We start from the raw sequence: 27,945 nt of genomic DNA on the forward strand, positions 1-27,945 counted from the left end.
TCTTCTTGAATCCTTGTCCTTGGCAACTGTTAGTTCCTCTTCCTAACTGGAACTCTCTATAAAAAGTCTTGGAGAACACCAGCCACTAGGCTGGACAGTCATCACCAGGAGAATCTGAGCCTCCAATTCCCACACAGGTCAGGTGTTCACCAAGAAGTGGATCTAGATGTTGCCACAGATCACACACGGGAAGCCTAAACATCTTTTTCTGTCATCTGTTTATCCACGCTAAACCAAGTCTTCAAAGTACAGAGGAAACAGCTCAGACTATACCTGTTTCTGGCTCTGCAAGCCCAGTGGGAGACCTCAGCTCCCTTTTCAGACTGCCACACAGGCCCAGAAGTTCCTAGAAGGCTCTTCCCCCAATAATCTTGGCTTTTGGAGGGGCAAGAAGACATCACCACCACCAAGGATAAAATAAGTTTTTATTTATATTCTTACAGTAAGGGGGAAGCCTTAACTTGCAAGACAACTCTTCGGCAGTATGTACAACATACTTTTACCTCCATGGAATGGAATCAAACACGGACTGAGACTACAGAGTATACACTAGAAATCAGCAAACGCAAGGAACAGAGTAGGAAAAAAGACAAAAAATGAGGCCTAAAAACACAAAACCCTTCGCTAGGATCTGTTGATCACAGCCAGAACCAGGGCTGGATCACACGGCAGACAGGTCCGGGACAGGAGGAATGTGGTGGGCCGGGAAAGGACTGCACCAGGGTTTAGTACCAGGTAAATGCTCTTGGTATTTACATACAAAATCAGTCGGCTCTATTTCTTAGAAATACACACAGAAAGAAAGGAAGATTTAATCATTACTTTATGTATCTGTCGCTTTACAATATCGACATCATCAGAAATAGGGGCAATTCACTCAGATTCAAATTTCAGTAGCAGGAAATAAATATCAAAACATCATCACTGGCCCTCAATACAAAACCTCTATCCCCCCAAGGCTCCCTCCCTGCCCCACCCCCGAGCAACCCCCTCTACCCCTCCGCGTGGCTGTGGCTTCTCGCTGCTGCCTCTCCTGTACATACCACTGGTGACGCGAGGCCTCCGCAGGCTGGCTCCGCAGCTTGCACAGGAGCGGAGCACACCCAGGACTGCAGATCTGTCCCCACTTTTCTTTTATACCACAAGCTTCTTCAAGGATCTGGTCTTGCAACAGGAGCAATAAATAGCTTTTCAGAAAAAAAAAAAAATCCTTACAAAGGAGAAGGGGTAATTCTGATTACTGCAATCTGGTCATCTTGTCAAGGTAGAGCAGTTCACAGACTCACAAAGTCTACTGTGAGGGGCGTGGGAGGAGAGGCCTGGCCGGGCAGGTGTCCTCCAGGCACTGCTCCGCGGGCTGGAGGAGCTGGTGGGGCGGGCAGGACACCATGTGCTCAGAGGTCCGGCTGGCTGTCTGTCCTCCACAGAAAAAGCTGCCAAGTTGGGGTGTTTTGGTTTAAAAATTCCTGGTGGGGACAAGGAATCCCTGAAGGGAATAAATTTTTAAAAATAGAGGAAATGGGGAAGGAAAACGAGAGCTGTTGTCCAAGAGCTTCTACGTAAAAATAACAATTTAAAAAAAGAGAGAAGAGAAAAATAAAGTCTTTTAAATGGTTCTGAGGGATCTAAGGATGAACTGCGAGGAGGAGTCGACAGAGGACACTGACAGTTTTATTGCTGGCCTGCCCTGTGTGGCTTAGCTGGCCTCCATCCGGAGTTTCTTCCTGCTCTGGGGCTCTTCAGGCTCCGATTCTGAGCTGGAGTCTGAGCCCCCATCGAAGGCAGAGATGGTGCTGCCCTTGGCGTTGGTGTAGAGGCTGTTGTCTGAGGAGGGGTAGTTGGTCTGCAGTTGGGCACTCGACCTCGCCTTCTCCAGTGCACGGACTAAAAGGCAACCAAGGGAGTGTGTTACCACCTTCTGGAGATCCGGAGTAACCAAGTGTCAGACTCAGGGTCCAGCCTGTTCTTCCTAAGGGTTTGCTTGCTGGCCCCCAAGGCACAGGGTGGCTCAGAAGTCACTCCCCTTCTGGTGGCTGTTCCACCTGCACACTTCATTTTCCCCTCTCTCCTTTCCCAGCTGGACCGGAGAGTCTAGCAGACAACGGCCAGCCACTCTTGCCACACCACCCACCCCTGAAGAGAAGGCTTGTGATGTCACCGTCCTGCCACAGAAGCCCAGCGCAGAGAGCAGAGCAGGTGCTCCCTGTGGGATTCAGCAGTGCAATGACAGAGGAAAAGCTGGCCCAGCAATGCCAGGCTCCACACAGCTGTGAAGGCCCCGTGACAGCAGAAAGGATGACATGGGTTATACTGGCCAAAGAAAGTTTTGGTTTGGCTCTCATGAACAAAATCCAATGGGAACGACAAGCTGGACACTCGGAAGCAAGTCACCAAATATACACAAAATACCTGGGCCTTTCAACAGATACCCCTACATGCAGGCTGCGTGGCCCATTATCCAACCCGCTTGTGCCGCCCACTGCCCATCCCTTGGTTCAGCTCAGCTTGAGCCTGGAGAGTCAACCCGTTCATTTTATTTATTTGATGTGAGGTGTTCTAACCCAGGCAGTTACTTGCATTTCCTTTTACTTGCATCTTCCATGAGGGAGGAAGAGAAGTGAATTCCCCAGGAACAAAGAACTTGATCAGCTCTCGCTTTCCCCTGTGGTTGTAGGAAAAGGCGGGTGTGAGCATTGAAGAACAGCAGGGGCCTGGCCCATAGGCTGCCCTGATTGGACTATCATTGACAATGGGGAGGGCCCACTGTCCCTGAGCACCTGGAGTTTCTGGTACTTACACAGCATATTTTACTCCAAAGATCTCAAAGCTCTGTCCAGACACCTGATGCCAGGTGTGATCCCTACTGCAGGAAAAACACCTGAGCCCCAAGGAAGGGAAAGATCAGGCCAGAGAAGATATAAGCCTCTAGATGTTCAATTCCTTAACTCCTCCAGCTCACTGGAGGCTCCAGTCCTTCCTTAGGACGGCTCTCTCACTCCACTCAACTATGGCGGCCCGAGGAGCAAGGCCAAAGCTGTTTCTGAGGCATGGTCCAGGACTGGCTTGACTGCGGGCCCAGGTTTGAAAGCCCCAGCCTCCTGGCCGGAGCACAGCAGGGCCAGTCGCCCCATGAGCTTGGCCGCTCACCTTGCTGCTCCAGAAGAGCGTTCTGCCTCTTGAGGTCATCGATATCTTGCTGGTGCGTGTGGTTTTTCCTCCTCATATACTGGATATACTCTGTGGCTTTGTCTAGGATTTGGGCCCGGGATGCCTGTTGCAATAGGAGAAAAAGCACAGGGACAAAATAAAGACCGAGTCTGGGTGGCAGGAGAACCATTCCTTTCCATAGCAACCGCACAAGGGAAAGAGGGTTTGGAAATGGAAGAGCAAAGTGGGAAAGTGCCAAGTACTCTGCAGAGGTTACCTCACAAGCAGTCTTAGAAGGCACTCTACCAGGAAGCCAGGGCTCAGAGTGGCACCCCGGCTTATTCAAAACCAACAGCTAGTCAGTGGCAGAGCCTGTGCTCAGAGCTCATCTGACTCCTGTTATTCCCAATCCTCTTTGTTTCATTTTTTCTTTTCAAACTTGAGAGACTTTTATTATGTTGCACAGAGTGGCCTCAAACTTGCTATGTAGCTGAGGATGGCCTTGAACTTCTGATCCTCTAGCCTTCACTTTGTGTTGGGATTGCAGGCGAGCACCACCATGCTCAGTTTTATGTAATGGTGGGTACTGAACCCCAGGCTTTGTGCATGCTAGGCACAGTCTGGCTACATTTTAAAACATGAAAATCCTAGTTAAGTGAAAGCCCAGGCTATTTATTGTCTCTTTGCTAGGGTTTGGTTACAGGCAGCTGGTCCAGAATGACAAGAGCAGGAACTCGGCTGGAGCTGGTTTGGCCTGAGTGGGCACAGAGCTTTTCATTAAGGTCTTGGACTTTGGCCAAACCCTCAAGACTATTGATAAGAAGGCCCAGCCGAACGCTGCTGCTGCTGCTGCTGCTGCTGCTGTGTCACTGTGTCAGCCTCTCTGGCTCTGGAGACTCGTGAAAGCTGTCAGTGCTTGATGTCAACACAGGAAGGGCACGAGATTGGGCCACCACAGGAAGCGTCCACACCTGTACAATGGGCAGCTGCCACTGGCCGGTCAGAGGAACAAGTTAGTAAGTCAGTAAAATGGATGGCAGGCTACTGTGCCCCTGGCAGTCACTTACCTGCGAGACTCCCCCAGGCTGCACAAACGGCCAGAGTTTTAAAGCCAGGCTGTAGCCAAGCTGGTAGGGTGGCACAAAGGTAAAAGAAGCCCAAACCAGGGAAGTGTCATAGCTGAGGCGTGGCACTCATGCCCCAGAGGCTGAGCAGTAGGAAAGCTTCGTCTGGAGGGTAGTTCTCGCCAACTTCGCACTACAAGCCCATGCTCAACCACCAGAACGTACCAGAGTAAAGCAGAGAACACAACCATATTCAGGCGAGCAAAACTAAGTGTACGCATGTCCAACAGTCTCCGTTTATAGACCTCAGGGTGGACTTCGGGGCTCAGAGAAGTATGCGAGACATGCATTTATTCACCAGCCCTTGAAAGTACTAGAATTTCCAGGTTTTCCTCTTTTAATACCCTTAAGGCAATACCCTCAGTAGGAAACCATTCATATTCAATCTTTTTCTCTGGTGTGAATTATGTAGAAGCAGACACTGTGGGGAAAGATGTGTTAGTCATGGCTGTCTTGCCCAAAGGCTCACTTAGTGTCTAGTTGAGAAGGTAAGTGTTATCCATATGAGACAAAGCACAGGCTGAGCTGACAAGTTTAACTGAATGGGAACAGATTACCTATGGTGTGTCAGGTGCTGAATGCTTGACACTACTCTCTACCCCGTCTTCCACGGGAAGGAGTGAACACTGCATTCAACAAGGCAGGCTGTGGATGAAGGTCAGGAAGTAGCCATCAAGGGCATGCAGCGAGGGCTCAGCCTACCTCGGAGAAAGAGGTGACCTAGCAACGAAGCCGTCAGACACTGTCCTCATTCCTGCAGAAGCCTTCTAAGGGTGTAATTAATAACATGGGAAGGTAAAGACACATGATTCGCAGGGGTTAATTAAAATCCTCTGCCTCTCAACACTGCTCCTAGAGTGTGACAGGTGACAAGGCTGGGAATTCGGGAGACAAAGGTGTGCTCTGTTACTGTCCATGACTGTCCTTGTCCACTAGAGATTCTCTACCGCCCCATCTAGCCACCCAGACTTTACATCTAGTTCAGGGGAGACTGAAGCTAAAGCCGGGTGTGGTGGCACCCGCCTTTAATCCCAGCACTCAGGAGGCAGAGGTAGGAGATCACTGAGAGTTCAAAGCCACCCTGAGACTCCACAGTGAATTTCGGGTCAGCCTGAGCTAGAGTGAGACCCTACCTCGAAAAAACCAGAAAGACTGAAGCTAGAAAAGTGCTACATTCATCTACAGTCCATACCTACAATCTTTCCAAACCACCCAAGAACACGTGACCAGTCACTGCTATAAGGTGTGGGCAGGTCCTTCTTGCTTTTATGAGTTTATAGTATGTGCACAGCACACACTAAGCCAGTAAGAGACCCTGGGACTTACCAGTATGGACTATGGAATGATCCTGGGCTTTCGGTTTCTGTTTTCTGAAAAGGCTGTTTGCACAGACAACTGGCCATGAGTCTGCTGACCAAACCAGTTGACATGTCCACAGATCCAGTGCTGCCTTTGGTGCATCCCAGCTCCCCCCCCACACACACACCTACTAGTCTTTATGACTACAAGACACTCATTTTGCTTCTGCTTTTCTGAGTATTTTGGATGCAGCTGAGACAGGATGGTGTGGCTCCTTAAAGCAGTATAAGTCAGGCCTCTCTCACCAGTGAGTCACACCAGTGGCACTGAAGAAAAACTGCTTTTCGTTTCTCAAGACAGGTGAGGCGCACTAAGCTCCTAGCAAAGCAACAAACAGGAAAAGCCTGAAGATACAAGATAACATGAGAGGGACAGCTGAACTGGGGGGTGTGGGAGGGGGGGAGTATCAGTGCTCTGCAATGCTGCTGACTTCACTGTCCTGGGCAGCCCAGAAAAAGGGGAAATACAAGGGACAAAGGAGAAGACTCAAGGTGTGGCAGCAAGTGGACCGAGGGGGATGGTCAGACCACCTTCCAGAGCAAAACACAGCCTCCAACGGAGTCCATCCATCCAAGTGTCAAGGCAAGAATCTACACATTTCACAAAAGGACTCCAAAACCTCCAAACGTGGTTGATTCTGATTAGAACCCTTTAAGGCCCACAATGATCCCTCAAGTTCATTAATATGAATCATGTCGAGGTTACTAAGTCCTACTTAAAGCAGTGGTCCTCAACCATTTTCATATGCAAGGTTTGATAGAGTTCCACATTTCTGGAGTTGTAAATGGCACCAAAGTAACTTGAGTTTATGTAAAAAGCTAAGTTGTTTTAGACAACATGTGGGGAGACAGAGAACAGGAGCCCCAGATCATTAACATTAGGAACACCATGGCCATTCCCTGAGGGCCTAATGCTGACCTGGGGAAAAAAAAGATCTTGGCTCTACCTATCTCTCAACTGTCAAAAACAGATCCTAGCTAGGCACCGTGGTCCATGCCTGTAATCCCAGCAGCTGAGAGGCTGAGGCAGAGGATAGTGAGTTAAACAGCCTGGGCTACACGGTGAGACTGTCTTGAAGAAAAAAAAAAAATTAAATATAGCAAGTATGTAACATTTACCATGGAAAGCATGTATGTGAAGAGTACACAAACTGACAAATCCTTGTTTCCTCACTTCTTTGACTTCATCAATATGTTCATGGATTTTTGGGGGGTTTTCTGAGAACTCACTCTAGCCTAGGCTGACCTGGCCCAGGCTGTCCTCAAATTCACATTGATTTCCTATCTCAGCCTCCTAACTGCTAGAATTAAAGGCATGAGCCACCACAATAAGCTTTATTTTTTGAGGCAGGGTCTCAAGTAATTCCGGCTGGCCTTGAACTTGAGAACAATCTTGAACTCCTGGTCTTCTAAATTCTACCTCCCACTGTTTTATTTCATAGTATTTATTTTCTGAAACCTGTAGAAGTCTTTACACATATTAAGATGAAGAAAGACTTGGTAAAGCTGCTATACATTTCCATTTGAATAAGCTAGTTTCTAGAAACAAAACCTATCATTTGCACAAAAATTTTGAGTATCCATTAAACTGGTTCATTAAAAAAACAGGACTCCATCAGTGCTGGAGGCTGTGAAGTCCCTTAAAGGCTTCCTGCTTCCAGGCTCTAAGCCAACTTGCTGATTGTGAGAGAAGGGCAGAGTTACTGGGGCTCTGCAAAAGACTTGACTAAAAAGAAAGCTGCCATTTCAATATTTATGTTTATATCCACAGATTAGTGACTGCTCTCAGCCTTGATCAGAGAAGTTTCTTTATGCAGTGGGCAGAGGTTAATGCAGAGAAAAGAGAGACAAAAGTGCTGAGAATAAGAGACTACTGTGTGTTTAGCTCTAAACAAGACATCTATGTCATCCCTTCCAAGGCTCAGGGAACACCACGGAAGAGGGAGTAGAATATAAGCGCTAGAGGATGGGGAAGAGTGCTGTGGTATAACGCTGTCTTCTGGACAGGACTACAGTTGCACTCATACACTCAACAGCTGTGGGTTTCCAAAACATGGCTGAGCCTGTCAACATTCCATCATGGACAGCAGAGGGCTAACAGCTGATGGTGGCTGGGAGAAAGGGAGTCATGTTTTTAGTGGTAGGTAAGTTAGCCAAGTTCCAGTAAATAACTCCTCATCCCATGTTCATACAAGTGCTCACTGGCCACATTCACATGCACGCACACGTACATATATATGTAGGACTGTGTAAGAGTGGGAACAAGGGAGTTGTATTGGGAGTAAATATGATCAAAATTTATTATGTACATGCATGAAATTGTCAAAAACAAGAAGAAAGCCAGATACTTGGTTAAGGGTCAAGAATCATTTTTCAATCCTTGTTTTTCTAATGGTGGTGTTGGAAGCCTCACATGAAGGTGTGGCACTTGCCCATTAAACTTTGCCCAGGAAGACAAGAGCATAGTTCTAGAAAGAGGAACCAGAGCTAGTAAATATAAACACGTGTAAAAAGCATTTATTTTCATAGGTAATAAAATAAGAAAGTAATCGCATCTTTTGCCTACTAAATTAGTCACCCTCTTAAAAAAAAAAAAGAAAGAAAAGAAAAAACCAACAACCTGAAGGTAACAGTGACAGTGACAACGGGACAGTCAAACACTACCAAAACCTGCCTTCCAAATGCGCAGTGAGCAAGAGGGAAGAGGACAGTGCCGAGGAGCACCTCCGCAGCGGCACACAGAAGCAGACGGTCACCGGCCCTGAGCTCGGAGGTCAGCCCTTGAGCACACTTTCACGGTTGGCATGGCCACAAGTACCAAAATGTTCATCACTATGACAAAATGTTTAATTTATTTGCAAGCAGCCAGAGAGAGGGAAGAGAGACAGACCCAGGGCCTTCAGCCATGCAAACAAACTCCAGATGCATGCGCTACTTTTGCACTTGGTTTTACATGGGTACTGGAGAATCAAACCCAGGTCATGAAGCTTACAGGCCAACTAAGTGCCTTAACTGCTAAGCCATCTCTCCAGCCCCTTCTTTCCAAATTTAAAAACTGGTCAAAATCCAAACTGACCGACAGATATATAACTAAATAGGAATGCCGCATCACCTGCAAAAAAAATCGAATTATGTAAATCTAACAAGCAAAATAACTTTCTACCCACAGAAAGCATGTATGTGAAGAGTACATGAATTGATAACATACCTATTTCCTCACTTCTTGAACTCCACCAATCATTCCATGGATTTCTGGGGGATTTGAATCAGGGTGTCACTTTAGCCCAGGCTGACATGGAATTCACTTTGTAGCCTAGGCTGTCCTCAAATTCATGGTGATCCTTCTACCTCAGCCTCCTAAGTGCTAGGATTAAAGGCATGCAATCATGGCTGGCTCCGCTTTGTTGTTTTTAAAGCAGAGTCTCGTATAGTTCAGGCTGGCCTTGAATTTGAGAATAACCTTCAACTCTTGATTCTTTCTACCCCCTAAGAGCTGGGATTGCAGGTGCTCATCACCACACAGGCACATGCAAGTGTTCTATCAAATGAGCTACATTCCCAGCCACTAGATTAAATATTAACAGTAGTATTTGTGGGAGGAAAAAAAGGGAAGCAAGTTTCTTTTGACATGTACTTTAAGGTGGTGACCAATTTCAGTCATGTTAAATACAGTGAAGAGTAAGGAAGGTTTTCTAGTTTATAACTGCAATATCCAAAGTGATATATAGTAGCTAGCTAGCTATTTAAAAGGTAACTAGTATGCTGAGAGTGGTGGCGCACACCTTTAATCCCGGCACTGAATTCCAGGTCAGCTCCAGGGTACAGTGAGACCCTACCTAAAAAAAAAAAAAAAGGGAAGCTTAATACGAAGAGACAGGTCAGCATGGGCCTGCTGGGCACATAGAGTGTGACGTGGAGGTCAGTACAAAGGCAGCTGGGCAGCTAGAATGTGGTGTGAAGGTCAGCAAGAGGCCAGCGGGGCCCCTAGAGTGTGGTGTGAAGGTCAGTACAAAGCCAGCTGGGCACCTAGAATGTGGTGTGGTCAGTACGTAGCCCTTGGGGGCAAGATGCAGACATAGTTTATAAGGAGTTAAATATACACTTGCTCAGCCAGGAACTTAAGGAAGAGTTGGTAACTATGAGCAAACAATTGAAGATACAGACAATTTAAGATAATAATTGCCCAAATCAGAGTTTGGCCAGGTAATAACCTTTATGAGTAATGAGATAAAATGGATGGGACTGTGGTTTATATTCCATTTAAAAGACAATCCTGAGCTGGAGAGATGGCTTGGTGGTTAAGGTCCTTGTCTGCAACGCCTAAGGACCCAGGTTCAATTCTCCAGTATCCATGTAAGCCAGATGCACTAAGTGGCCCACGTGTCTGGAGTTCAGGTTGCAGTAGCTAGAGGCCCTGGCATGCCTATTCTCTCTTTCTCTCTCAAATAAATAAATAAATACAGACAATCCCTCTAGCAGCCTAAAACATGATAAAGACATCATATTATTACTGAATGAATTGCCTAACTTAAAAGCATTCACAGCAAGGAGCCATCTCCCCTAACATGACCCAGGTAAACATGAGGCTTCCTCCCCTTAGTTCAACACAATTTCATTGTGCACCGAGGCAAGAAAATGACCCCAAAGAGACAGGTTTCTTGCTTCATGGTTCCTATGGTGCAGTGCAGGCAGTCATCAAATAATCATCCAAATACAGGTAGAACTATGTGGGATGAAGCACTCTTGAGTATCTGGCCCTCAGAATTCCTGCCACAAGGGAGCTATATGGTTTTCATATTTAATGGCTGTGAAACTGAGATTTAGCTCAGTGCTTTGAATTTCTGAGTTCCTGTTAGATATATCCTCTTTCCTTGCAAAAGAGCAAGCCCCTGAAGGGCAGACACCAATTATTTGGCCTTTAACCTTCTAGAAGCACTCACAAAGGTCTCTGTCACACAAGTAAAACACACAGGAGTTGGCTGAGCAAGCCATGGTTTCTTCGATGGGCACCACAATCATGGCGGGAGATCCTGCCACACGCCGGGGTCTATGATAGGCCTTCCCTGCCTCTCACCAGAGCCAACAAAACTCTGAGCTGAATGCTCACTAGGAAAATCACGTCATTTTTTTGTTTTTGAGACAGCATCTTATGTATTTGGCTACCCTCAAACTCACTATGTAGCTGAGGCTAGCCATATCCTCCTGCTTCTGCCTCCCAAGTACTGGGCTTATAGGCATGTACCACCATGTCCAGGAAAATCCCATTTTTTTAATTTTTAAAATTTATTTATTACAGAGAGAAAGAGGCAGATGGAATGGGGAGCATCAGGGCCTTCTACCACTGTAAACAAACTCCAGATGCATGTGCCACCTTATGCATCTGGCTTTCATAGATACTGGGGAATAGAACCTGGGTCCTTAGGCTTTGCAGGCACATGCCTTAACTACTAAGCCATCTCTCCAGCTCAAAATCCTGTGTCTTTAAATGCTGCATTTGAGGTTATAGTCTCTTTTCCACACAGCTTATCTAAAGGAAGAAATCTAGCCCGTAAGAACAATACATGTGATAAACAGGCATTTAGGAAGAGACTTAAAGAAGTTACTATAAACTAATGAATAGCTCAAATGGCAGCAGTGAAAATAACTACTGCTAATGTTATGCATGATAAGATATATTCATATTCTGTATATATTCACACTCTGGCCCACATATGGAGTAGAGGACAGGGGTATATTGGGCTGGTCACTAGGTCTTGACCTCCACATCAACACAGTAAGCTCAAGGCCAATAAACCACCAAGTCACATTCCCTGGTACCCAGCCAAGGATCACTAAAACAAATAGCTTCTACAAAGAAGCAGGCAGGTCTCACACTCATAGCAATCCTTCTGCCCCAAATTTAAGGGAGGAGATTAAAGGCATGAACCACCACACCTGGCACGACTTTTGAAAAATGTCTTCAAATTGCTTACCCTAGATTACCATAGCAAGATGGAACTTGGTAGTCCTTTGGTTGTAGTCTCTGTTCTGTTCTGCTACTCATGATCTTAAACGTTTCCCTCATATACAATACCACTAGCAGGAGCAGTAATAGTGATTATTCAACATTTCACAGATATGCTACATGGATTTAATTTACACTGCAATACAGATGTTATTTTTGCTTTTTTGGTTTGAGATAAGTCTCATGTAATATATACCAGGCTGCTCTCACTATGTAGCTAAGGATGACCTTCAACTTTTTTTTTTTGCTTTTTATAAAAATATATTTATTTTTATTTATTTATTAGAGACAGAAAGAGAGACAGAGAGAGAAAGAGAGAGAATGGGTGTGCCAGGGCCTCTAGCCACTGTAAATGAACTCTAGATGCATGCACCACCATGTGCATCTGGCTTATGTGGGACCTGGAGAATCAAGCCTGGATCCTTAGGCCTTGCAAGCAAGTGTCTTAACCACTAAGCCATCTCTCCAGTTCCAGCCCTATTTTTACTTTTTAAATTTATGGGGGGGGGGGGAGAATGGGCATGGTAGGGCTTCCAGCCACTGCAAGTGAACTCCAGATGAATGTGCCACCTTGTGCATTTGGCTTATGTGGGATTCCTGGGGAATCAATCCAAGGTCCTTTGGCTTTGAAGACAAGTGCTTTAATCACTAAGCCATCTCTCCAGCCCGACCTTGAACTCTTGATCCTTCTGTCCCTACTTCCTAAGTGCTGGGATTACAGAAGCGCACCAATAAGCCAATCTTTTTTTTTCCCTTGAGGTAGGGTTTCACTTTAGCCCAGGATGATCTGAAACTCACTATGTAGTCTCAGGGTGGCCTCGAACTCACGGATCCTCCTACCTCTGCCTCCTGAGTGGTGGGAGTAAAGGTGTGCACCACCATGCCTGGCTCCAAGAAGCCAATCTTACTGATTGTTTTTCTTAAGCAAAAAGGGAATAGGGGAAAGGTGAGACAAGGTTTCATTCTTAGCCTAAGTTGGCCTGGAACATGTGGCGGTCTCCTCTTACCTCAGCCTACCAAGTGTTGGGTTTACAGAATGAGAAAAGCTAAGTAGGGAAGCGTTCTTTATAATGTCTATTTTATAGCAAAAACACAGGAAGCAAGGGGTCCATAGGGTTTGTGTCTCAAATTAAACTTTTTTTTTTTTTGGCAAGCATGGTAGTGCATACATGTAATTCTTGAGTCAGCCCAGGCTGTATAGGGACTTCCAGGCCAGCGTTGGATGTAAAGACCATCTCAAAAGATTTTTTTTTCCTTGCCAGGTACAGTCCATTTAGGAGTCTGAGGTAGAAGGATCAAGATTTTAAAACTATCCTGAGTTACCAAAAAGAGAGGAAGTTTTTCTGTTTTTGTATCCCATCTTGGTTAGGATCCAACTTAATATCAATTTCTCTTTAAAAAACCTAAAAGAGGGCTGGAGAAATGGCTTAGCAGTTAAAGGTACTTGCTTGCAAAGTGACAGCCTGGGTTAGATTCCCCAGCATTCACATAAAGCCAGATGCACAAAGTGGCACATGCCTGGAATTCATTTGCAGCAGGGCCGCCCCCCCCCCCCCCCCGCACGCTCATACTCTCTGCCTGCCTCTTTTTCTGTCTCTCTCAAATAAATACAAAATATATATATAAAGAAAAAAACTAAAAAAAGTAAAAAGACATATCAGTATTAAAATGCCATAATGAAAAATGTTACCTCATACACCAACTTAAAGACTATGTGCGTGTGTGTATATATAATTTTAATGTATACATATACATACATATGAAACAAAACAAACGGTTTCACCTGAAATTCTAGCACTTAGGAGATTAAGGTAGGAGGATTGCTGTGAGGTAGAGGCCAGCTTGGGCTATAGTGAGCCCCTTTCTAAAAAAAAAAAAAAAAAAATACAAGCAAGCAAAAACTGTTAAAAGGACTTGCGTATATATGACATGACCCAAATACTAGGTGAAAAGTCACCTCAAACATAATAATGCCCAAATCGAAGGTGACTAGGACATGAAAAGATGCAGGTCAAAGACTCTCCCTTCAACACTTTGAGATAAGCTCTCCAAAATTCACACAGTAGAATAATCATTTCTGACTATTTACATGTTACAACCTTAATTATCGCAATCCGAACAACAATGAGTCAATTTCCTTTGGTTCAAATACCACATTTAAAAAAATTGCAACATTTAGTGAGAAGTCATGTTTGAGAAACAAAGGGAAGTTAGACTCCCTGCATCTGTGAAACTGCTGGCAGACAGAAGTCAGTCATGCTCTTGACATGGGAAGGAGCTGGATTCAGCCAAAGGTAATACACACAGGACAGGAGACCTCTGAAATAAGATTGGCATCGAGTACATTCCCAAATTTGACTGATCAACTTTTGATTCCCCTTGACTGATCTTTTCCATTTGAAGAACGGGACTAAGCTAGGCGTGGTGGTCCATGTCTATAATCCCAGCCCTCAGGAGGTGGAGACAAGAGGATCAGGAGTTTAAGGCTAGCTTGGGCTGCATAAGACCCAGTCTCCCCACCCCCCCTCCAAATAAAAGGAAAGAAAAAAGAGACTTGCTACCAACCTCTCACTCAGTCCTTCACCATTCTGTCCTCTTCAAGTTTCCTGACCCATGAATACTCCCCAGATCCTCTCAGAGCTGCTGCTCCACTGGGCGTCCTCTGCCTAGACCTCTTATCAGACACATGTGTGGTCTTTTCCTGCACTTCCTCCAATGTGCTGGAGATATTGTCTGCTCTCATTACAATTCAGCCCTTCCTTCCCAGCGTAATTTTCCTGCATAGCACTTATCTGACATAAGATATTTTTAATATTACTTCACTCCTATCATTTCCTTGTCAGAAGAAATGCTTATATTCTCTTTTGTTCCCTGATATATTTCTACTAAGACAGTGCTGGGCATGTGTAGAACCTTAATAAATATTTGCTGAATGGAGTGAGTAAACATGTGAAAGGACCAAAATAAATGACAAACTACTCCATTCGCAAGGCTACCAAATTCAAGCCTTCTACTTCCTTGAAGAAGGGCAGCAGATTTAGGATAATGAGACTGGAGGGACTTAAGGAAAGGCTGTAATGGCAATATAAAGTAGGCTGGATAAGGAAGAGGTATAGTTGACGGTGATCTTTCAGTGTTCTCAACCTCAAGAGTGCCTGAGAACCACCTGACTGCTGGCTGTAAGCTCAGAACTAACTCTAGGAAGCTGATTTGATATGCTTCTGATGTGGGTGGTTCTCAGCCCACCACTTAAGAAGCACAACCTTACACCCCTCATTAGACATGAGACGTAGAAAAAGATAAAAGGCAGTTCTTGCCCACGTAGCTCACCCAAGTGATGTTAATTGACACCATGGCATGAGGAATAAGCACTGACTGTCAACAGTTCAGACATGTTCAAGAGATAATCTTTTGCACGTGTACTTTGACAAAGGGTGTGTCTACCCAGTCATAAAGATTTTCTGTGGTGTTCAGTATTGTGCCCAGGAATGTTGTTATTCTGGGTAAGTACCCTAGTCTAAGGGCATACTAAGTGGGCTTAACCCACGGCTATCTCTGGTTTTGTAACTCTGGGTACTCACATGGCCTGTTTAGTGTTTTTCATAAAAGGCAGATCTACATTATACTTAAACCACATGGAAAGTCACACCTTAAACCATAAAGCATGACTTACATAATACAAACAAAATAAATCACAATGGTTCCAAATTTGATCTTGAATAACCAATTCTGGTCAGGACTCCCACTGCAGAGCTAAATGAGAAAAGCCATTTATAAAGTATACCTAAGACCCAATACTTTTTAACCAAGTAAGTTGTTTCTTGAGTCAAGCATGGTGGCACACACCCATCACAGCGTGCAGCAGGCTGAGAATGGAGAATCCTGAGTTCAGGACAGCCTGAGTTATATATAGCAAGACTCTCAAAAACAACCAAAAAGCTAGGCATGGTGGTGACACACCCAAGCCCAGTACTTGGGAAGTGAAGGCAGGAGGATCAGGAGTTCAAGGGTAGCTTTAAGTACACAGGCAGTTTGAGGCCAGCCTGAAGTACATGAGAACCTGTCTCAAAAAAAAAAAAATTTTTTTTTAATACTAGGCCATTGATGCAACACAATCTTTCCCCAAAACCACCCCCACAAAACTTTCCCAACTTTGACACTTCAACTGAAGAGCTGCAGAGAACAATTTGCTATACAATGTCAAGGATGGAACTGAATGTCTATGCAAACAGATTTTTCTCAAATTCCAAAGAGTGACCCTTACCCATAGGCTTTTGCTCAGAGCTTCTGTTTTTCAAATGTAGAAACAGCTGGTGCCTACGCCTCCAGGGAAGACACTAGTTTCTGAAGGTCACCAGCAGAAGGGAATGGAATGATTATTTTTTCCTTCTTTTTATATGAACTTGTCTCTTTATTTGTCTTTCATTGTAAAGCTTAAAATGTTCTTTACATATCTTGGTAAGAGTAGCTGTCTGGGCCAGAAATCACTGGTGCACAGGCAGGTTCACAGATCTATGTGGAAGTGTTCATTTACAGTAAGTATTAATGTTGAGCGGTATGAAAGAAATTCCCATGGAGGTTTAGGGAGTCACTGGCCTAGAGGAATCTTGAGTGATCACAAACTAATTACGGACCAAGCTCTACAGTTTATAGTTAAAATAGTTTCTTCAAGGAGCAATTTATTTTCATAGCACTTGCAAGGCCCTGAGTTTGATTCCCAGCACTGCCTATACACACACACACACACACACACACACACACACAAAACCTACAACTCAATTTTGAAAGACCACTCCTAGGGATACCTCAAAAACATCTCCATTACAGCTGACATTATTCTCCTAAGGATAATCAAGAACAAGACTGAGATGTGTGGTGGTCTTCCAAACACTCAAACAATAAGGAAATCATGCCAACTAAAGATCCTGACTCAATCTTTGTAAAGGAAGGTGCCACTAAATTCCAAGCTACTGGCCAAACAGCTTTCTCAGTAAACTCACCTTCTCTCCTTGGAGTGATGGGACCGAGTCCCGCAAACTGTGAAAGCTGTCTTTGATGTGGTCCCTACGTTTTCGTTCCAGTGCATTATGATGAGCCCGTTTGTCAGCCTAGGAGAATGGGAAAAGAGCACATTACGAATGACACTCTTTTATCTGGTGCTGAGGGTGGGGTACAGCCAGGAAGTGCGTGCTGTCAGCGTTGTTGTCCCTGGCAAGTGAACTGGGAAGATTTGTTGAGTGAAGTGGGCAGTAAGGAGTCTCCACAATTAGGCTCTGCTAAAGGGGTAGAAAGGGGTGAGCAAGGCTTGTGACAGGAACATCCAAAGTAGCTCGACGAATCCAGCTCGTGCACAAGTAAAATCAAAGTTATTCATGGGGACAAAGGGTGACGCTCCTGCAGTAGTGTCCCCAACTTATTTATGGGACTAACAGTCACCAGCCCAGGATTGGGACTTAACTAGGACAATCTTGAGTGGGCCCTTTCATGAGATCTGATCACCGCTACAGCAGGAGACTGGGGAGAGAAACAGAGACGCTGGCACAGTGCTTCTCTCAACACCAAACCCACCACCGAGGCTCTGTTCTGGTCTCCTCCCTACTTACGGGCCCTATCATATGCACATCATTAAATCACACAACAGAACCCAAACCCTCTAGAAAGCCCAGTTGTACTGATCTGAAGTAATTATGTCAGATGTCAATTGCATTTGAGGTTGCTGGGGCATTTTTAGTTTTTAAACGTATGTGCAGGTTTGTGTGTGTGGACACAGCAGCCAGAGGACAACCTCAGGTGTCATCCTCAGGTCTGGTGATCAACAATTAGGCTAGACTGGCTGGCCAGCAAGCCCCGGGGATACTCCTATCTCATCTCTCCAGCACAGCGATAACAGGTGTGTACCACATCTGCATTTGGGGATCAAACTCAGGTCCCAAGTGAGCTATCTCCTCAGCCCCTGGAGTTCCTACTTGTAAATGCAGACCCAAGGTACTATTCTGCTACAAAGGGCTTCCCCTCACACAGGCTGAACCAGAAAGGTAGTTCTTACAGGATAGACCTTCTGACACCTGGATGCTCTCAGTAAATCCCCTCAGGCACCTGCAGTAGTTAAGCTACTTTGTCGAAGAATCCACTGGAAGGGCACACCTTTAATCCTAGCCCTAGGAGGCAGAGGTAGGAGGAGAGCTGTGAGTTCCAGGCCATGGAGACTACATAATGAATTCCAGGCCAGCCTGGGCTACAGACTCCTATCTCAAACCAAACAAATAAACAAAAGAATCCCTGGAGAGGGTGAAAGCTACCCACAAGTCACAAGTTAAAGCAGCAGCAGACAGTGCTGGAGAGCAAGACTAGCAGGAGCTTCATCAGGTCCCCACTGAAAGGGCACTTCCTTCACCTGCAGCAAGAACTCTGCTACACCGACACTCCAGGACTTAGAGAAGATATTCTTTGAGAATTTACCTTGACTAGAACAGGCTGCACGGAGCTAGCCTAAAGCACATATCTGTATATGGGAAAGTGATCTGGCATTAATCTGCCCAGAGTGTCAGGAATTTAAAAAATGCAGCAACAAGAGTAAACTTGGCTTAATAATGCCACTTTCAATAAGTCCTGTACTAGAAAAGATACACAGACAAAAACCTGTAAAGATAAGAGTTGTGAGAATAAAACATTTGAAATTCTTCTCACTCTGGAGAAAGAGGAGCCTGGGACAGCTGTGGTCATTTTGGTTACTTCCAGGTCTCTCAAGCACCTTACCTACAGCTCTGATCAATAGATACGTGATTCCTGTCATGGCCATGCCCTCCAGAGCACGTTATACTGTAGGTGAACTTCTAAAGTTCTCTCATCTTAAGATGGTGTTTACTGTATTTGCTGAACTTCAATGGCATTAGAATAGAATGGGAACTCTAATAAAAGGACAATAAGCGGGCTAGAGGGATGGCTTAGTGGTTAAGGCGCTTGCCTGGAAGGCCAAAGGACCCAGATTCGATGCCCTAGGACCCACATTAGCTAGATACACAAGGGGGCACACACATCTGGAGTTCGTTTTCCGTGGCTGGAGGTCCTGGCGTGCCCATTCTCTCCCTTTCTCTCTGTCAAATATATAAGTAAATAAGTAATAAATAAATAAATAAGTAAAAATAAGATAAAAGGACAATAATCAAGCTTGGAGCAGCAGGAAGTAGAAACTGTATCGCACAACACTGGAACACGAAAACTATAGATGCTCTCACAGCATCTAAAACAGCTTGAAAGAACTGAACATATTTACCTGGCCCTTTTCTAGCTTACTGCTCTAGTCAAGTACGACAAAAGTACTCTCTGGGTTGGAACTACACTAGACCTGAGCTTAAACGACTGAGGGCTAGCATTTGGCAGGCATTGCCCCTCCAACATTTACACTATACTCCCCAAGATGTATTTACATGCAAATTAATCACCCAGCTTTGGTCTCCAGCAGCAGTGAGATACTCCTGTCTACTAAATCACCCTGATTTGTGGCCCCCCTTCCCAGCATAGGAGCTATGCACAGTAGTTGTGACACCAGTTACCCACAATCCCTCCCATTGATACCGATAAAATCCTAATTATTTTCTTTTGGGGGAGAACCCTGGAAATCTCAAACAGCTAAACCCAAGTTGGACTTGGTTTCATGTGGTCCCTCACTAGAGATGTGCAGCTAACCAGAACTGACCACCAAAATCAGCCCCGATTCGCACTACCTCCTCCCATTTCAGTGAGCACGGAAAGAACTCAAATGGACAACAAGTCTTTTGGTTAGAGGATTGTAAGTGAACTTGGCTGTGGACCATGAGCAGAACTGCTGGCTTCCCATCTGGGGAGCCAGCCAAGTTAGAAGTTGGCTCCACAAGGATAGGCAGCAGTCCACTGCCTGGTAGAAAGCCTGGGCTGGGACTGTTGTTCTCAAAGCGGTGGATGGAATTTCTGTGGGGAGTCCAGATCCAACGGAACTAGCAGAAGAGTGGAATCTTAGGCCAATCCCTCCTGCTATGTCCATCCTTCAGCTGTTCTGCCCAGCCACAGTCAATGGTAAAGCTCTTGAGACAATGGTAAGGATACATTTTTTAACTCTTCCCCACATCTTACTTGAAAGTATAAGTTAAAAACACTAATTCTGGGCTACAGAGATAGCTCAGCAGTTAAGGCACTTGCCTAAAGAGTCTAATGACCAGAGTTTGATTCCCCAGTGCCCACATAAAGCCAGATGCACAAAGTGGCACATGCATCTGGAGTCTGTTTGCAGCAACTGCAGGCCCTGGCATGCCCTTCTTTGTCTCTCTTCTATTTCTCTCTGGTTGCAAATAAATAAATTAATTTAAGAAATGGGCTGGAGAGATGGCTTAGTGGCTAAGCGCTTGCCTGTGAAGCCTAAGAACCCTGGTTCGAAGCTCAATTCCCCAGAACCTACGTAAGCCAGATGCACAAGGGGGTGCATGGGTCAGGAGTTTGTTTGCAGTGGCTGGAGACCCTAGCATGCCCATTCTCTCCCTCTCCCTCTCTCTCTGCCTCTTCCTCTATCATTCTCAAATAAGTAAATTAAAAATAAAACAAAAAAAGAAGTTATGATCAAGGCCTGATTTGTTAAGAAAGCATTTACTCTGGGCATCTCTGAATGAAATGACATTACCAGTGGCTTAAAAGAGCACATGAGAAATGGAAGCACCTTTACACCACGCTGAGAATTCACTTTGGGAAATATTTATAACCACAGATCCGCTCGGCCTGATATTCCTGGCCTCCCATAGAGGGCCAGTTGGCAGGCTATCCACTACCTTGTGAGCCATCTTCATTTGGTGGCAGCTCTTTCCCCAAAAGCTGACATTTCAGAGTTAAAGGAAAAACTGGTTGGAGACTCTGAGGGTAAGGACCCGGCAATCTCATTAACACAAAACTTTTCTTTTAACTTTTTTTTTTTTTTTTAAGCAGCAAACAATTTTAAGGAACAAATACAACTCAATTTAAAATTAGCAAGCTTTCTCTCGCCTGTACTGAGGATGACTGGTCATGATAAGGCTGGTACTGGCAGTACCCTTGTGGAATTTATCAGGCACAGTTCTTAAAGATAAAAGAGGTCTTCTTGGGTTGTGCAACAGGTCCCCAAATAACCCCCACTATGCAACCCCTGGAAGTGGTGGCTGGACACTGCAAATTCTTCAACACAGGACTTGTACTTTCTGCCAGCAAGCCCTTCAGCATGTCCCAGACTAACAGAAACACTAAGGGGCTACATGATACCAGAGTGGCCCACAGATGCTCGACAGGAACTATGGTACCAAATCGCTTCCAGCTTTGACATCTCTGCCAACGTTCTTACTCAGCTCCAATTTTATTTCCATCAAGCTTTACATATTGGGGACCAGAAAAAAAAAATCTTCACTTATGATTTGTCCATTTCTTGACACTAACAAGCATGTATACCTTCAGTGTTGCTAAATGTTGAAGGAAACCATCATTTTCTGGCCAGTAAGTTGTTAAACTGGCAAGAGGTCGTCAATAAGGTTAGGACAATTGAGGGAGATTTCTTTAAAATTATTTATTTTCATTGTATTGCCCAGAGAATAGATCTTCATTCAAGGCATTACACTAGGCAGCAACATTTCCTGCAAGTTCTTGGCAAACAGTAATGGGGAAATAAATGCTTTATTATTCAATAATATACAAGTTTCTTCAGAACTATGTCATGTCTTGCAGGCTACCTGACACCTAACCCTCTTATAAGGGGAATATTGTCACAGCCATCACAGAAAATCCTCAATATATAAGGAATTTGTGTTGCCTGATAAATATCTACTGCCTTTAAGAAATTCAAATGTTGCATTTTAGAAGCGAAATCATGCTGTTTATAATTATCAAGCTATTTTTAGATCACTGAAAATACAAAGGCTCCAAATTCTCACCCCCCCCCCAAATCTATTACTTGGTGAGAACCAGATAAAATAAACAAAATAACTTCTAAGCAACTTAAAATTTTCAGTTAATCAACATGAAATTTGCAAAATTAAATAATGGTCAATGAAGATGAGATACTCACAAAGGTCCCTAGCAGGAAGATATAATTTCAACTGCCCACTGCTTCTGCTTAAAGCTCACTGCCTGGTATACACTTCAGTGAGCTGATGAACACATTGGTTTGTGAGACTTCTCAGTTTTTGGTGCCTCAAAGAACCTGGGAACACTATCAACCACACATGACATCGTTTAAGAGGATTACCTGGCTAGGACATTTTAATTGAAAATCAAATTAGAACCCAGGTGTGATAGAGCATGCCTGTAATCCCAACCCTTGAGAATCAAAGACAGGAGAATCACTGTAAGGTCAAGGCCAGGAAGACCCTGCCTCCACCCTCCAAAAAAAGAGGTGGGGGAGAAAAACTGGATTTGTCCATCAGCTCTTTCACCCTTACCAGCCTCATACATAAAGTCCTTTTTTTATACCTAAAAACACCACCTTTTACCTGTACTAGCACAGTGAGGAACAAAAGCTGCCAACACTCTCTCCATACAGAGACAAAATACCACATCCTGCAGCACTTCTGCCTGGCGATCGACCCCAGGTACAACTGACAAGTCTCCTGAGGGAATTCCAACCTCAAAGGTGGCCACAATCATTCCTATCCAATACATTGTGACTCCAAAAGCAGCAAAGAGCTTGGAGAAGCTAAAAATACTTTATGCTAGAAAGGTCCAGAAACGGAATTGCATAAACCTATTTTAAACCCCCACCAGGTATTGTAATTTTATCATATTCAGCTCATACAGACAATACAACGAGGAAAAAGGCCTCATGTTTCCTGCCCAACACATTAATTCTACATTTTACGTAAACTTTCACTCCTTCCCAAAGAAATTTCCCAAATAAATAAAAGGAACTCCTGACATAAAATATCTGTCCCAGAAACTTATCTTTACCTTCAAGTTTTCAATTAAAAAATAACAAAAATAAAATAACGTCAATAGGATTCCACATTGTCTCACACTTAGCGTTTGGGATTACTTCCTTTAATAAAAGCTTACTGGTCCCTGGAGAAGCTGTTTTTCATTTGTCTTGAGAAAACAGTACAGCATTCGTCAAATCAGTTTCACTTTCTGTTACAGTTTGGCCTCACTTCCTAATTCTGTTCTGGGCGCCCTGCATTTTTCATGTAGTGAAGCTTAGATATTGAGATTTTGTAGTGACATTATATAAAATGAGCGCCTTTTCACTTTAGGGCTCAGGACATTTTCCATATAATTTGTTTGTTGAATCAGAGACTGGTTCTGTAGTTCTGGCTGACCTCAAAATAATGGCAATCCTCCTGTTTCAATATCCAGACTGCTGGGATTACAGGCATGAGCCACCATACCAGGTTTCTAAGTAAATTTTTTTTTTTTTTTTTTTGAAGTAGGGTCTTGCTCTAGCCCAGACACTATGTAGTCTCAGGGTGGCCTCAAACTCATAGCGATCCTCCTGCCTCTAACTCCCAAGTGCCAGGATTAAAGGAGTACACCACCATGCCTGGCTCCAAGTAACTTTTTCAAAAAGTTCTGCAGTCCTAAATACTTGATCAGAGTGGCTATTTTTACTTGAATGTTTTTCTCCAAAATAAAACTTAAGAATAGTTTCCCCTCACATTTTAAAATACATATTTACTATTTATAATAAATTTTGGTAAGTAAACCGATGTATTTATAGAGTGGGAAATACAGGAATCCTTTTTTTTTGGGGGGGGAGGGATTGGTTTTTCAAGGTGGGGTCTCATTCTAGCCCAGGCTGACCTGAAACTCACAGTGATGCTTCTACCTCTGCCTTCAGAGTGCTGGGATTAAAGGCATGTGCCACCATGCCTGGCTAGGAATCCTTTTTACCCTACCCATTCTTACAGTTGCCAATATACTGTAAAATATAACTATATAACATCTACTTTTTCTCTATATGCCAGTGTGAATAACTTGTAATAGATATTTCAATATCAACAGATGTATCAAGTTAAAATAAAGGGTCTCCCAAGGTTACAGGTTCAATCCCTAGCACCAAAAAATGAAGCAAAATAGTGTCAACTCTACTTGCATTGCTTATGTCCCAAAACCAATCCTAGGCACCTTAACAGCAAACTAAAAACATCACAAAGTGATCAGCATTATAGGAGGGTAGAAACATTTTTAATAATTCCATAAACCAATTTATGTCAATATCCATTGTGAAACCAGAAAGCTTTTAAGAACTGTGAGCCAAAATTTCATGCAGAAGAAAAATGCTCTCTCATTGAAAGTCAATATAATTTTAATTCAAAGATGATTCTGCAAAGGAGGCTTTATAAACCCTTGCCCTCTAACCTTGATCCAATTGAAGAAAACTGGACTGGAGAGATGGCTCAGTGGTTAAGGTACTTGCCTACAAAGCCAAAGACCCAGGTTCAATTCCCAGGACCCTCATCAGCCAGATGCACAACATGGTGCATGCATCTGGAGTTGGTTTGTAGTGGCTAGAGGCTATGACGCACCTATTCCCTCTCTCTTATCTGCCTCTGTCTCTCTTTCAAATAATTTAAAAAATAAATTGAAGAAAATTCTTTTTTTACACAGAGTAAGCCCAATCACAAAACTCAAATATTAAGGATAACAGTGACTGAGAAAACAAAAAAGGCATTCAATTTTAAAATTTAAGAAGACTGTAGCTGGGCGTGGTGGCACATGCCTTTAATAGCAGCACTCAGGAGGCAGAGGTAGGAGGATCACCGTGAGTTCAAGGCCACCCTCAGACTACAGGGTGGATTCCAGGTCAGCCTCCCTCAAAAATCAACAACAAAAAAAGATTGTGACAACCCTTCAAAAAGAACTAAAGCAAGTTACCTTTTGTAACCATTACTCAGGAATAATCCTTAAGATCTCTAAGACAACTATATCCTAGAATTTCATGGAAATATTCATATATTCATTAATAAAAAACCCAAAAATTTTAATGCCTACAGTTTAAACAACTTGTACAATCTTTTTCAAAAATTTATTATTATTATTTTTTTTTTTTTGCAAAAAGCACGTGCACACATGTCCGGTCGTGCCAGGATCTCTAGCTGCTATAACTGAGTCCTGTTCAGGTTTATGGATGGTTGGGGTATTGAACCTAGGCTGACAGGCTTTGCAAGCAAGTGCCCTTAACCACTGAGCAACCTTCCCAAGCCCAACTTGCACAGTCCTTGATGCTTTGAAGAGCAGGGACAACTAAAGCATTCACTTTTGCCCTAGGATTGTTAAATTCTTACACCAGAAGTATCAAAGTGGCATCCTGTGAACTTTTTCTTCAGTACTGGAGACTGAACCCAGGACTTCATGCAAGCTAGGTGAGCATCCTGCCACTGAGCCAGATAGTGTATTTTGAAACAGGGCATCACTCTGTAGTCCAGGCCAGTCTTGAACTTGGGACAATCATCTTGTCTCAGCCTTCCAAGTGCTGGGCTTATAGGAGTAGGCCACTACATTTAGCTTTTCTGTATTTCTTGAGGCAGATAGGGGTTCACTAAAATGGCAGGCCTTGAACTTGTAATCTTCCTGCCTTCCTGTAACTGAGCCACCAGACCCATGTGCATCCAACTAATTCTTAAGCTACTAAACAGCTGTTCCTTATACCACTTTAAAAATCAGATAATGAGGCCAGGTATGGTGGTGCCTGCCTCTTGGGAGGCTGAGGTAGGAGATCCATGGATTGATTGGAAGATAGCCTCGACAGAGTGAGTTCCAGGTCAGCCTGGGTTAGAGTAAGACTTGGCCTTAAAAAAAAAAAAAAAAAAAAAAAATTCGCCGGGCGTGGTGGCACACGCCTTTAATCCCAGCACTCAGGAGGCAGAGGTAGGAGGATCACCAAGAGTTTAAGGCCACCCTGAGACTACATAGTGAATTCCAGGTCAGCCTGGGCTAGAGTAAGACCCTACTTCGAAAAACAAAAACAAAAACAAAAACAAACAAACAAAAAAATCCACATAAACCAAGCTGGGGGTATAGTTCAGTGATAGTCTAGCATACCCAGGACCCTGGGTTCGACCCCCCAGCCCAGCCAAAAAATTAAATAAATAATATTTAGAAAAATACCTGACAATCTGAGTTTCTAACCTTTCTTTAAAAGCAGGGGGATTGAGGGGTTATGGCTCAGTGGTAAGGAAGTCTGCCTTGGGTTTGACCTCCAGCACTGGGAGGAAAAAAAAGAAAAAAGTCTAAGAAAATTTTTAAACTGACAATGCTGAGCATTCCCGCGTAACTACTGGAGTTCATTAGTGGATGCCTTTTTAGAAGTGGCACATGTTTTCTGTACTGCAGTCCTTACAAATCTTCCCGCGACTGGACTATCTCACTGCCTGGTTCCCATTCTACACACTTCTCGCTGTTCCCAACTGTCATATACTACACTCTTTCTTCTGATTTAGGTTTATTCTGAGTCTATTCCTCCTCCCCTCTCCCTAGCTATTCCCACCTGCCTCAGACATTACAGTATCGTGTATCTAAATCCACAGAACCATCAACAGAGAACATAAATATCAAAACCCTAAGAAATTATTGATAACACTATATGGCTTCATCTATCACCTTTCAGCAAAGTTGTTTCTTACAATGCTACTTCTCTTGAACAAGTTTTCTACTTTATTATTAGCACTTTTTCTTAATTTTTATTTCTCCATCCATCTCAAATGGAAAGGGAGACACAAGAAGCCGAGACACCTCCAAGATTTAACTTTTGGCTCCTATTTCTAACTTGTGCGCTAGAATACCGTTCTCTGGTAAGATTCTATGGGCCTTCAGTCACATGACTTTTGGTTAAAGGGGATTATTACAGTCAGCTTCCACTTCATACAATATACAGATAGGGTTTAGAATCTAATTGTTCCTAAATAAGTCTACTAACCACTTTGCTCTGAAACGCTACCTTTCACTTCAAAATACTTTATTGCTCAAATAGTGGTAGCTGGATCCCTCACCTGAAAAGTGAAAAACAATTCATCTCTTTGCACACAGCACCTCTTCTACTCACTAGCACTCACCACTTGAGAATATAGAATCATGGGATTTGCAAATCCCCTCCAACCCCAGAAGACCCCCACCTCAACCTTAGCGGTCAAGAAGAGAGTTTACTACAATATTAAAAGTAACTAGAACGATTCCTTTTTCTCTGACCCCCAAAAGGACTAAAAACTGAACGGAAATGAAAATGAAATGGAGAGTAGGAGACGTACCGCAGATTGAAACCTCGGTTGCTCTTCCTGGAATAAGAGAGAAAAAAAAATAGAAAATATAGAAGTTATTTTTACACTTCACATTCAATAATAAGAAAGAAAATGCCGGCGGCGAAGAAGCGGCGGGTGGGGAGTCAGCCCGATACCCCTCTCCCTCATTGTCCTCCCCCTCCCAACTCCCCCCAGCGGGATCCGGTAGCCTGGTAGGGGTCCCGGGAGCCACCCCTCCTTCGGGGATCCGACCTCGACCAGAGGGGATCCGGAGCACTGTCTCCTCCCCTCGGACACCTGGACGCTTCCAGAGCCCCTCACCGTCCTCCCTCACCCTCACGATGCGCGGGGTCGAGGAGGAGGGGAGCACTATCCCCGCCAGCCAGGGATCCGGAAAAATGGGATCCCGGGCGCGCCCCCATGCCCATGCCCATGCCCGGATCCTGATCGGGGTGGGGTGGTGCGGGAGGCCTCAGCACCTTCTTTCACAGGAGGAGGGGAGGGGGGGTCCCCGAGGCCGCTCGTCCGCTCCCACCTCCAGTCCCGGGAGGCCGCTCGGGCCGGGAGAGACTGGAGGGGAGCGAGCCGGGAGTGCGACGCCGCCGGAGGTCCCGAGCCCCGGGGAAGGGCGGGGAGGAGGCGGCGGCGGCCTGGCCCCCCTCCTGCCGTCGCCCCGCCGAGCGCCCCTGGCCGCTGCCCCCGCCTGACAACCCGAACGGCATGGAAGAAGCCCCGGGACTCACGTCGCTCTCCACCTCGATGTCATCGTTATCGCTCATTTCCTACGGCCCAGGGAGCGGCCACTGCAGCGGCGGCGGCGGCGGCGGCGGGGAAGGGGAGGGGTGGAGGGGAGGGGGAAGTCACCGACAACAACAAGCCGAGTGCCCCCACGCACGCACGCACACACTCACTCACTCACACACACACGCACGCACTCACACACACACACACAACACGGGCGAGAACCACCTCCTTCACTGCAGCACCGGATCAACGGCGGCACGCACGCCAGGTCGGCCCCCTGCCACGTGACCGGGCTCACAGCGCCTGGGCAGCCGAGACTTGTAGTCCTCCAGCTTCTTATGAGCGACCCAGGCAGG

General features: G+C 44.8%; 1 protein-coding gene across 4 annotated transcripts; it reads right to left on the minus strand.

Annotated features, from left to right (window-relative positions):
• Positions 1 to 408: 408 nt before the first annotated feature.
• On the minus strand, positions 409 to 27,837 carry Max (MYC associated factor X). Of its 4 annotated transcripts, none has more exons than XM_045155113.1 (5): positions 27,589 to 27,837; positions 26,855 to 26,881; positions 16,634 to 16,741; positions 3,148 to 3,277; positions 409 to 1,884 (listed from the first exon to the last, which is right to left on the minus strand). In XM_045155113.1, exons 1-5 carry the CDS (start codon positions 27,622 to 27,624, stop codon positions 1,697 to 1,699), a joined length of 489 nt encoding a protein of 162 aa, XP_045011048.1. In that variant the 5' UTR covers positions 27,625 to 27,837; the 3' UTR covers positions 409 to 1,696. The 4 variants fall into 4 exon arrangements, with proteins under 4 accessions (XP_045011048.1, XP_004649319.1, XP_045011049.1 ...); XM_004649262.3 differs by having other exon boundaries at positions 3,148 to 3,271; positions 27,589 to 27,831; XM_045155114.1 differs by lacking the exon at positions 26,855 to 26,881 and having other exon boundaries at positions 27,589 to 27,836.
• Positions 27,838 to 27,945: the final 108 nt, after the last annotated feature.

This window comes from Jaculus jaculus, chromosome 7 (assembly GCF_020740685.1).
Source record: "Jaculus jaculus isolate mJacJac1 chromosome 7, mJacJac1.mat.Y.cur, whole genome shotgun sequence".
NCBI classification, from domain to species: Eukaryota; Metazoa; Chordata; class Mammalia; order Rodentia; family Dipodidae; genus Jaculus; species Jaculus jaculus.

Bases quoted from the DNA above. Each gene is read 5' to 3' on its own strand.
- Max (XM_045155113.1), bottom strand. From the start codon at position 27,624: ATGAGCGATAACGATGACATCGAGGTGGAGAGCGAC. The intron at 26,882-27,588 runs GTGAGTCCCGGG...CTCTTATTCCAG, and splicing joins ACATCGAGGTGGAGAGCGAC to GAAGAGCAACCGAGGTTTCA. The intron at 1,885-3,147 runs GTGAGCGGCCAA...GTTGCCTTTTAG, and splicing joins CGCTCTTCTGGAGCAGCAAG to TCCGTGCACTGGAGAAGGCG.